Below are 12648 nucleotides of genomic sequence, written 5' to 3'. Positions count from 1 at the left end.
ACTATGCAAGATTTTTACATTCTAATTTTGGGCAAGAATAACTCAAAATGCCGCCTACTTCCATATCCAAAGATATTTGAATATTCTATTATTTTTACCCACAAAAATAGTGGCTCAAAATTAGTCAAGTACTGTAATTATTTTCTAAAAGATGATTCTTTTACGAAAACAAAAAACATAAATAATTAGCATAAAAGAATGGTGAATTGCGACTATATCTATTGAGATTTGACATTATTGGAAAAATCTTATTATTATTTGAAAAATTACAAATTCCCTCTTGATTTTAACGTTCATCTAACAACGATCTTATTTCGTTAACCTCCATTAGATTTTCATCCATTTTTTATGATGAACTGATCGAAATACCCTTTTGAATGATGTATTATACTTTTCTATATTTTTTTGAATTTTTTAAAATATTATTTTGGACTAATATACTCTATGAATTATTTATTTAACCCATCCTAAAAAAATTTTAAATTTTTGCAAATATTTTTTTTTTTTTAAATTCAACAAGGATAAAGTAGTGATTTTAATTCACCTCACGGTCTATGAGGCAACATAATTATTTTTCCTTTGAGGGGGTATTCCAAAAAATTAAAAAAATATTTATAATTATGTTAAATCTCATGAAAGATAACTGTAATTTACCCGATAAAAAAAAATAAAAAATTAAATTGGAGATGAAAGAATGATGAATATTGATCCATTGACTTGTAGTTGTAGTCCCCCCCACCCATCCCAAAAGCAAATAAGGGAAAAATATCATCCATTTGGCAGTAGACAAGCCATCAATCTCCAACATACCAATAGAGGAAAGGCCTATACAACAACTCTGGAATCATCATCATCATATATATTCAAATGATGTTTCCTTTATCACATCATCATCATCATCAATAAAATCAAAGGTTGTTTTGTTCATATCTTTCGAGAATCCCTAAGAAAGCAAGAATTGGTGATGAAGATGGCGGAGGTGGAGAGAAAGATAGAGGAAGAAAAGAGAGAATTAGGTGAAAGGAAGGATGATGAAGAAGAAGAGGAGGAGGGTAAGGATTTGGAGTTGGAAAAAAGCACGTCGGTTCTTGCTGGCCTCAATCTTGTCATGATCCTCTCCTCTCTTTCATTGTCGTCGTCTGATGAAGAGAGTAGTTTGAATTTGGAGGAGGTACTTGAGGAAAGGGAAAGTGGGAGGAGGAATTGCAACAGAAGAGGTAAACGCAGCTCCACTTTGCCTGCAAGAAGGCATGAAGTCAATGAGTTTCGAGCTGTCGAGAGACAAATGGCCAAGGCTCAGACAAAGATAAGGGACTGCAGGTATGTATGTTTGTTGGAAAATTCTAGCTCATGCCCAACCAATTATATACCAACTGCACGGCATGATTGGTGTATAGTTAAGAGAATGTGACTAATCACATTCCGAATATATCACACTTGCTCTGCCAAACTTGAATTAGATACAAATTTTCCGCATGTTAGACTTCCATGTTTTCATAGAAGAAAATATTTCAAGAAATCAAATTCAAAACTGTCATCCTATGTAGTAAAGATGAAAAAATATGAACCAATTTTGCATTTTTGTGTTTCAGGCACAGCAGAAAAATGTGAAAGAGTGCTGAGTCGACGGTGGAAAAACATTGTAGAAGGAGTGGATTTTCCTGTTGTCTTTTCGTTTGGGTATAGGAACAAGTATAGCTGCCAACCCAGGTCTAAGGTTTGATGTAATTTATAAGTGATTGCAGGAGGATTATAGTATTCGGAATTCTTGTTGGTAAAATTCTCGGATGGATTGGGTGAATACTACTGGGTGTTGTTTATCACCCAGTCTGTCCAAGAACACTGATTTGTCGGAGGTAACAAGAGACGATTGTACCAAGTTCCAGTAATGTAAATGCATCAAGCTTTGATCAGAGTGTCTTCATAACCTGAAACTACTGTTAGATTTACAGCAGAGTTACTGTCAATTGATAAGATGTAAAGATCGAATTCACGAGGCAACATATCGATGAGGACTCAAATGGAGGGGAAAGTGGCAAGGTGAAATACTTTCACGTGACAGTGACCTAAAACAAAAAAACAAATCCGTAGAATACCACACTACATCAACTACGAGTAAATTTATAGTCCCGATTCCTCGACCAATATGGTAACCTTAGCACAATCATTGTGAAGTATGGTATTAGCAAAAACTAAGAAATGGAAAACAGTAGATGAGATTGTATCTAGAATAGGCAGGGTTCTGTCCTTCAACAGTAAAAAGCCACATTAAAGCTAGTAACTGACCGACCAACCTGACAAAAAAGCCTATTATTACGTCGTTCTTTGCTAATTCTTATTGAGACAGCATTTCTACTGGGCACTAATGGTGAGGTGAACCCAGAAGAGAAAACAAACATCGCAAAACATGTGACGGATGTATAAACACAGGTTAGAATGGTCTCCAACTTCTCTCACTGCAGAAGAGGGCTTAATATTACTTTCTATTCCTCTTCTTACAAAAAAATTACATAGAATGAGCGAACGTCACAGCTCTCTCTGCAACAAATGCATCAGTCAGATATTCTAATCTCTACCCCGAGTAACTCCTTCACTTGTTCGTACGTCACGAAAGCAATAGCTATTGATGGGACAACCTGGAGGGAAACAGTAACTTCCGTTAGAGCAAGTCTTCATGCTTATATCATGCTAATTTCACCTTGAAAAATTCAGAGTAATTCTATGGTTCGTCGTACTCCGGCAGTGTAATCTTTATTGACCATCTTTGTTCATCAATCACAAGATTAGTTTGGCAGAGTAAGAAAAGAAGTAAACAACCTAACGCTGAGCTTTTTCATCATACGTGGCCAATACAAAAATTAGGCAGCCAATTTCTGAAGCAACCAGTGCAGAGAAAATAGGCAACCAATACAACTACTTATAAATGTCAGTTATCATCTAAAATTGCAACATATTCATTGGCCCAAAAAAATGGCTGGCTCTTGATCACTTATAAATGAACCAAATTCAGAGTTATGTTTGTGGATCTTAACAATTAGAAGTCAGATTCAAGCAGAATGTGCAGAGCATAAGATTAAGTAGGAGACTAACCTTCACTGAATTGGGGACCAAACCCTTGTATAATGCTCTAAAGCCCTCATGCCTCACAGTTTTCCTGAAAGCATCAATCATGCCAGTATATTCAAGAGGGCCTTTGGTTCTCCCATCACCAGCTACAATTGAAGAAGCATTACTCCATCCTACCATCTGCATTCTTCTCCGAATGACATCAAGGGGGTAGGCAACGGTTTGTCCAACTGTGCCTGCTGCAGCCCCACATGCAAGTCTTGTTACAACACCCAATTCATTATCCTCGACAAGCCCATAGGGGTTAGATTTTAGTAGCCAATCTTTAAGGGATTCATACACGGCAAAGTTGAGACCTACATATGGAACCTGCAAACAAATGGGGAAGAGAATGAATTACCACTAAGATGACCACAAAATATATGAGTTCACAATTTATAATCATGATAACAATCTTTCTTTTGAAAAGCATAAGAAGTATTTTCAAAGAGAAAATCTAGTAACGTAAGAGACCTATTCAAGTAGGTCTTGCAGTTGGTCGCATGCAACAACATTCAATTAGACTCGAGCAATATAAACTTAGTAGTACAACTGGAGAAATTCTAATCAGGCAAAGTTATATCTATTCTTAACAGCCAACCATCATGCTATTTTCCACCAGACTTCAAATATCCAATTATTCCAGAACTTACAACTCCAATGACAGAAGGAAGCCAACCCTTGTATAGTGCACGGAAGCCTTCCTCACGAAGCACAGTTGATAAAGCATGAAACATCCCTCTGTACTGGTAAGGAGACTTCTCTGTCTGCATAGAGGAGAAAAAACATCTGTTATGCTTAAGAAGGACACCAAATACTGCATAACTATTTCTAGAAGGCACATTTTCAAGGCCGCCCTTAATACCTGTACAGTAAGTCTACCACGAACCATGTCCATTGGGTATGTAGCTGACATAGCAATTATTCCAGCACAAGCTCCCGCCGCCAGACGCAATACAGGAGTTAACTGAGCATCCTCTACAAGTAGAAATTGAACAGAACATATTATTCAATCATTCATATGGCTCTTAGTTCTCCTACACAACAGTAAAAAGAATACACAGTGCCTTTAGACTTGCAATGTTGTCAGCTTCAAGAAATTAAATACTATACTGTTTCACAGCATTAGCATTTAACAAGAAAACAGATTTCATGAGATGGATAAGATAGCCTGTCTCTTATGTTAAAACATGGACTTTGACTCTATTGGCCAATCCTCCCAAATTCCACAACTGAAAGTCTCATATGCCTACAGAGTTTTAAGTCATTACAACTTCTACAGCCCTGGACTTGAATTATTTGTTTGGAAACAGAAACAAGAGAACCATATGATCTACCTAGCCAAAGTTTTTTACGAGCAGACAAAATAAAAAATTAGAAGGGAGAAAAAGAAAATAAGAAATTGGCAAACAGTGATGTCTATAGTTTAAAACATGAGTTGTAGGGTAATATAATATGATGCAGCAGGGGTAAATAAATTGCATAGTTGTGTGTGCATAATGCAAAAAGACATACCATTGCCGGTTTGTTGCTGGTACATATACAATATACCCCTGTTACAACATAAATTAAAATAGTGAATTGGTGACAAGATGGAAAATACAAACTCATTTCATGGAGAATAACTACTAATTTTCTGTTTAGCTCCTACTAAGTTCAGACTATTCATCTCATTATAGCAAGACCACCATGATAAACAAACTTATATTTGCTGATTACAGAAAATTTACGTTCAGGACTCTTATGCCAAACCATAAAATAAAACAACATCACTGCTACAAATGCAAAATGGATTATCGATCATGCTAATACGCAGTACGATTTCTAAACAGAAGTTCTAATGCAAAGAGCAGATAAACTGACACAATAATGAGAACATCAAAAAAAGAGCATTGCTTTCATGGTCAGTCAGGCCACAAAGGCAAGCTGGTGACACCAACAACCAGATTTGGTATAAGAAAAGCTTGCTACTATAATGTCAGACTATAGAGATCCCGTACAGCTCCAACATTGCTCTTCTTCTTTTTTATGATTAGATTCAGCATTACTCCACAGACATGGTTATGTTTCTTAATACTATAAAGAATGTCCAAAATTGATGAAGGGGAACAAAGGAGTATAATCAAATATTACAGCATTAGCACGCAAAACCTTTGCATGCTATAAGAAATAGATATAAAGTGTACATTCTATATTTTTGTAGGACCTACTTGGATGCTTGCTCATAGCTGAAGAACTTGACCGCTGAATTTGGGACAATTCGAGCACAATTAGTGCCGTTGCCCTTGAATAACCCCCTGAACCCTTCCGTTCTCCATATGTACTTCAAGCCTTGAACAGTTCCATTGTATTTTATATTGTGTGGATTTTGAACCTGATATATGATGAGAATCAAACAAGAATTTATGTTCTATTTTATACTTTTACTTTTACTATGAGAAATTAGATGAACATGATGCTAATATATATAACCAACCTGAAGCAAAATTTTAAGCCGTTCCAAAGGAGCTACAGCAGTCCGTGACCTGCAATAGACATACAGCAAATGAATCCCCCCTAATTATTGATTTAGTATCCTCTATTAGTTCATGCTCTCTTGTATATGCAAGTGAATATTTAAAAGAATACTACACACGTCTCAAGAACGTGCTATATGGAATGGAAAGATGATAAATCAGACTGAAATACAAGGTCTGAAAAGCTATGCTAAATTAGTCAAAGAGCTAGAATTACAAGCATCATTACTTTTAACAATCTCTTTTAAAGTATCCTAGATGGTTTATGCAAAATATTGTGCACTTATTCTATTTCCATGTCCCCCTTGAATTATAATTCCACCATACAGGAAAATATATTACCCATAGGTCCTTCACTTTCAAAAGTTTCAGATGCATTGGGCCAAGTAAGAGAATCAGAAAGAAGAAAACCAACAGAAACTATTTTGAGCATGCGATCCTTTCGCGTAATCAACAAGAAGTTTCAAATTTCCCCTTAAATTTCAGAGTTCTAAGCTTTCATACCCATAAACCAAAACGCAATAAATTTCGAGTCACAGATTCACCTTTTCCAAATTCACTGGCAAGGATCACTAAGATTCATCTAGAAAGACTCATTTTTTTACATGCATACCGGTCGGAGGTACCAATACTGAAAAGATATTCATCAAACATATCAATCAAGAATTCACCCCAACTCCATCCCAAGGGAAGAGAAGTAGAATGAAAATTTCACCATCACGTAACCTTTCATGCACACAAAACAAAAACACAGTAAACAAAGACAGAACTTACACTCCTCCAGCAACACCACCGGCGACCAGAGATTTGCAAATACTGTAAACTTGATATTTAGTCGGCTTGATTTCTTCCTTCGCCAGCTTCGCCTCCTCCGCGAAATTAACAATCTTCGACACCGCCGATTCGCTCGTCTTCACATCCTCCGAAGCCATCAAATCCCCCCAAAATAAAAATACCCACAAAAAATTCAAAAAGAATAGGTCAAAAGAGTTACTTCCAAAAATCCTCCGTCGACGATCAACAACAAGATAGCATTCGACGCGGTGAAGTCCTCCTTGTCTCTTCGCGGCGGCGGCGGAGGCGGCGGTTGATGGTGGCGGAGAAACAGAGAGATAATGGGGGAAATGCGGCAGGCAGTGAGGGGTGTGGGTGAGGGGTTTTATATGTGACGGCGTTTTGTGGGTGTGAAAGAGTGAGGGAGAGCTACCTTTGCTCGACCTTCACCTGCTTTTAATAATTATTACAGAGCCGGGATTCTGTGTGTGTGAGATACCCCATCTTTAGTGCAGCTCTCGCGCTTCGCATGCTTGTACCTTTTGGACACATTTATATTTCTTCACAAAGATTCTCTTTTTCTTTTTTCTTTTTTTACCCTTTCTTGCTTTTCTCTTTTTGGTAATAACAATTATTTAATTAAAATAGTAAATTTACAATCCACTCCACCAAAATTCTATAATTACAAATATTTATTTATTATTTAAAAAATTATAAATAACTCCTTAGAATTATTGGTTATCTAACAAATACCCCTCATAATGAGTTGTCACAAGAAAATATTTATTAAACGACTATTAATTTAGTTTCAAACAACGATAAAATATTAGTAATTGAAGAATATCTCAAGAGAATCAGTAGTAGTTTACTTTATAATTAAAATTATAAAGATAATTCTCAAATTTGATGATTTTACCTGTATTTTTTAAGAAAAAAATATTTAAATTTTATCTATAACCAAAATCAGCATTTGTGTTGAAATAAATATAAAAATTTTAAATCAAAATGGATACCATAAATTATATTTTTAATTTATTACTATATTATTATATTATAAAAATGTAAAAGACATAAATGAGTTCAATTTCTAAAATTTATTTGTCCTAATTAAGAAAACAAAGGAATTAAAATAAATCTTTCTTCAACAACTATATACAAACTTTTATTATTAAAAAAAAGAGCTATTGAAAATATTTTAATAATTATCGGCAGTCTAAATAAACACAAATAAATATTGCACTTATCATATAATTATGTAAATATATATATATATATAAACATAAATAAAAAATACATTTTGGTAGAATAATATAAAATAAATTAAAAAGATTTTACTACCACAATTTACACTTTTTTTATTAGAAAAAAAAAAGTTCACATCATTGTCAATCAATATAGAGGAGAAAAAAGCAGCAAAGACAAAGAAAAGAGAAGAATGAGAGGATGAGGAAAGTGGATTTACAATGATTTTATTTAAAAAAATCACGACGGGCTCTCTTGATATTTGTCATAATTATAATAATCTCTCATTATTTAAAAAATTATAAATATACTTTTGAATTTGTTAGACGATCATTAATTTTAGGAGAATATTTATAATTTTTCAAACAATAAAGGGTATTGTAATTATAATAAATTTTAAAAAAAAAAAAGAAAGAAAAGAAAGAATTGACTTTTTATTTTATTTTGTTTTTAAAAGAAAGAATTGACCCTTGAATTGCAGAAAGGACAGGAGAAGAATCTGAATGTACGTGGAGGGTATAAATGTCAGATAAATGTGGAATTATGTGTGGTGGTGAGATGGGGAAGGGTGGGTAGGTGGGCTTGGGCCAGCATTGGGCCACTCTATGTCAAAGCTATGCCCAATTTTATTTATTTATTTATTATTATTATTATTTGTGGATGTCATATGCTTTGTAATAATTATCACACACTTCTTGACATTTTGGTAAATGTTGTTGTCAATGTTTCATAAATAAATAAAAGTGTTTGGTTACACTTAAAATTCCCTCGTTTTTGCCAACTTATATTTTCACTCAAACAAACTCTAAAATTATATTCACTATTTATACATTATCCCTTTTTATTATAATTTAAACGAAAAATGCTGATCATAACAAAAAATAGAGAAAAGTATTATTTTAATCCGTTAAGTATGCCTAAATTTAATTTTAGTCCGATAACTATATCCATTTTTATTTAGGTCCAATAACTTATGAAATTACTTACTTTTAGTCCTCTGGCAGATTTTCGGACAATTTTACCCCTATGAGTGCATATGGACTAAAACTGCCTTTCAAAAGCTGCATAGGGGTAAAATTATTCGAAAATCTGCCAGATGACTAAAAGTAAGCAATTTCGTAAGTTACTGGACGTACACAAAAATGGACATAGTTATCGGATTAAAATTAAAATTAGGCATACTTAACGGACTAAATAATACTTTTTCCTAAAAAATAAATTATATAAATTTTTAATTTTATCATTATTTTAATATTTTCGTGTGATATTTTTATACGTATAAAGAAAAAAATATAATAATATTAACTTCACTTTATATATATATATATATTATATTTTATCCCCTTATAAGTATAAAAATATACATGAGAATATTAAATGAGGTACAGAATTTGTTAAAGAAAGTAAGTCGGGTGTAACGAAAAATTTTAAAAAATGATGAGTGTAAGTGTAATTTTAAATTTTTTTTAAAAAAGATATAATTTCGTATTTTTTTAAGAGGGTTTACATGTTGTTAACCCATAAATAAAATGTGCAACATATATATTTCTTTTTTAATAAATTTTGATCATATAATATGATGAGATGGTATATTTTTGTAGGTACATAATATTATATTCCATTAGTTTTATTGAAAATGATTGAATGTTTATTGGTCAACATCAAAGACTAAATACGGAATTGGGTGATCCGATCATGTCGAAAGTTTGTGACCAACCATGCGTTCCTCTTTTTTCTTTTTAAGTTTTATTTATTTCTTTTGAGAGATTTTATGATTTATAAGATGAAGAAATGGATAATAATAATTATTTCATGCTCCAATCAACGTCTGATTGTCTGTACTAATTATCAAATAGTATAATAAATATCGATCGCACAAGTATTTAAGTAAACCAAATAATCTATGATTATCTGGATGTTTGTGAATCAGGCGATAGATTATTATTATGAAAAACAATCACTGAAGATAATAAGGCGAACGAACACGTTGCATAAAATTCAAGAGTGAAAGAGATGCTAAGACTGTAGTTCTATCTAATTGATCCAATGAATGCAAAATTTATAGATTAATCTAACGGTAATGTTTTCATACGTTGATGTTCTTTCCATATCAATCTGATATACTCTTCCGAGCTATACCAAATCTATTACTGTCAAGGAATTAGTTGATTTCTCCTTTCTAAAACTCGTGATAATAATGCATTAAGATCTATGGAAAATCTACGCAACCTCGATGAATCACGTCTATATATGTCTACATATCATTCAACTCACTTCCTGAGTTACCCTTTCTATTATGTCGAATTCCCTTCCACTTCATTAACATAGTTAATTTGATATAAAAGGTGATTAGACTCTCAAAATATGATCGTAAACACAATAATTCATGGATAAATGAAAACAAAGTTGCATATTAACCAGTAAAATGCTCAAAATATTGTCTCATTTAGGCTCCCAAAAAGCTCTAGCAATAGGTAAGTTAGTTTATACTAAATAGATCGAACACGAAGTAGAAAATTGGGCTTGAACGGTTGCCACTCCAATGTCAAATCATGATTTTCAGATTTGGTCTCCAGCAAAAATCGTGTACCTTTGCTTCCTCTCTTTCTCCCTTTTATACTAGTTCCTAATTATGGTAGAGAGGAAAGGAATCCTCGTACCATCCGACTATTTTTCTTCCTGCCTAATCTTATTCCTATCAAACTTTTGCAAAATAACTTATAAGGAAATAAAGTGGCTTCATATAACATTTTAGATAGCAACTAAGTTGGGGACTCCATTTTCGTACCACCGCACATCTCATAACCCGTGGGTAAAGGGTTAGATTCACATTGATTCTATCACTGGATTTCTGATAATCTGTGGGTCGTGAGTTATCCTAGATGCCCTTCTACTGAGTTTCTGGATCTTTTTCACATTTGAGAAACTTGTCTTTTCTGCATAAAAGCACCTAAAATATCACAAATATACCCAAGAATAAGCATTATATCACGAGAATATAGGGACCCCAGTAGAAAAATACACCATATAATTTTCTCTAATTAACGTTATTTATTAGGGTAAATTACATTGGCGTCATTTTTAATTAAGTCTAATTACACAAACACCTCTTATCTTTTGGAAAATTGTAATTTTATTCATTTAAATTGCAGCTGGTATTACAAGTGCATAATTCCCTGCCCCCTCATGGTGAAACTCTACACAAACACTTTTTCGGTATATTGCACTAACATTCCTAAAAAATTGTATCTATAATTATATAAAATACATGAAATATTTTATGTAATTAAATTAAAATTTTAGAAGATGTTGATGTAATTTACCTTTATTTATTTATAATATAAAAACCAATGATTTGTCCTATCATTACCATGAAAACATCAGTCTTAATTAATGACAACTTATAATGCACAGACACTTCAAAAAATTACTCGATACAATGTAGGATATATATCGGGCACAGACACTGCTTCCGCGTGTTCGAAAATATAAAATAAAAATAAAAGAAAGACACGACGTTAGACATGTCTAAGATTTTTTTTTTATAATTTCAAAAAGTTTTGGGATGTTTTTTTTTTAAAAAGAAAAAGAATTTTAGACTAAAAATTCGAAAAATCTTCATGACGATTTAACTAAATCGAATTTTTAAAAATTTTTCATCATGTACTTTGTAAAATAAACTGATTATGTATATTTTTTAAATCACATTTGGTTAAAAAATATGGATGTAAGACATGTTTATTTTATATTTTATTTTGATATTTTTCATATTGCATATTTTAATTTTATGAGAAATTGAGAATATATAATAAAAATATATATTACATATAGCCGTATCAGTATCATATTATGTCCTAATTTTCTTACATTTTCCGTGTTTCTATGTCCGTATCGCCGTGTCCATGTCCGGGCATGATAGATGACAACAATCACAAAAAGTTGGAAGAAAATGTTACAAAGATGTCCAAAATGGGCCCCAAGCACTTCCAGAACTCTATACATTTTCAAAATCGAAATATGAAATTAGTATTGGGCCCATTTCCCTTCCAATTTTCACGTTAGGGTCCACTAATTCACCCTACAATTTTAAAAGCCCGAATTCAAGCCCAAGATCAACTCCACGTCTGATTTTCTACTTCTCCAAAATCTATAAAGGGTTAGGACACAATACATTCGATTTAAAATATTAAAAAAAAAGTAATACAATTGTAATTTCATACTAAATAATAAATATTTTTTTAAAAAAGGTTTAAATATTAAATGGAAGCTGCATATAAATTTTCATATATGTATAAATATTAAGAAAGAAAAAAAAAATCGAGTCCCGGTTCAAGATACAAAAAAAATTGATATTCACCCTAAAAAGTCAAGTATAGTTTCAAACGCTACTTCAAAAGGACGAGTATTTGGGCTTTTTGCATATATAAATAAGACAACACAATTATTATATTACGATAATAATTAAAAAAAATACAAACACGACATAAAAAGACATCATGATATATAAATCATGTTACGTCAATAACCATATTATTACACTAATAAAACAAAATATTGGTGTTGAGGCCTACCTCAGCTGAGATCCCATGATTTTAAAAGTTATGAATTTGAACCCCGTTAGATGCGCGGTATGTTGTCTGTTGTGTAGCAGAAGTTGGTTCACTATATGGTATAGAAATGATTGTATTTGTAATTATTTCAAAAAAATAAAACAAAAATATTAAGTCATGTCCTATTATTTTCAGTTTTGATTGGGGTATAATTGTGGAGGCTACGTCGACTAGCCAAGAATATAAGTGTGTGATTATTGGGTTTGTTTTTATTTTCAGTTTTCGACGGTGATGCGTATCGAGATTGTACAACACCACAATAGTGAAAAGATCTTTTTTAAAAAGTTTAAAACTATATGATGATTAACTTACAAAACAGTGATTAGGTCAATTACGGGATAAGATAGGTAAACTTAGAAAAAGACATGAGAATATTAAAATAGGTGATGTGGAGTGTTTGA

The 12648-nt window shown here is 32.5% G+C and overlaps 2 protein-coding genes across 2 annotated transcripts; one reads left to right on the top strand and one right to left on the bottom strand.

Annotated features, from left to right (window-relative positions):
• Positions 1 to 755: 755 nt before the first annotated feature.
• On the top strand, positions 756 to 1913 carry LOC105173102 (uncharacterized). Its single transcript, XM_011094752.3, has 2 exons — positions 756 to 1320; positions 1593 to 1913. The coding sequence occupies exons 1-2, from the start codon at positions 965 to 967 to the stop codon at positions 1609 to 1611; spliced, it is 375 nt and encodes a 124-aa protein (XP_011093054.1). The 5' UTR covers positions 756 to 964; the 3' UTR covers positions 1612 to 1913.
• A 287-nt stretch (positions 1914 to 2200) lies between these two features.
• LOC105173101 (mitochondrial adenine nucleotide transporter ADNT1) lies at positions 2201 to 6848 on the bottom strand. The gene is made up of 8 exons (XM_011094751.3): positions 6396 to 6848; positions 5582 to 5630; positions 5316 to 5479; positions 4621 to 4658; positions 3971 to 4083; positions 3759 to 3872; positions 3091 to 3435; positions 2201 to 2636 (listed from the first exon to the last, which is right to left on the bottom strand). The coding sequence occupies exons 1-8, from the start codon at positions 6551 to 6553 to the stop codon at positions 2553 to 2555; spliced, it is 1065 nt and encodes a 354-aa protein (XP_011093053.1). The 5' UTR covers positions 6554 to 6848; the 3' UTR covers positions 2201 to 2552.
• Between the last annotated feature and the right edge of the window lie 5800 nt (positions 6849 to 12648).

Source organism: Sesamum indicum, linkage group LG11, assembly GCF_026168435.1.
Source record: "Sesamum indicum cultivar Baizhima isolate 11 linkage group LG11, ASM2616843v1, whole genome shotgun sequence".
Classification (NCBI taxonomy): Eukaryota; Viridiplantae; Streptophyta; class Magnoliopsida; order Lamiales; family Pedaliaceae; genus Sesamum; species Sesamum indicum.
Note: the sequence above shows the minus strand (reverse complement) of the source record. Positions and strands in the feature narration are given on the sequence as shown.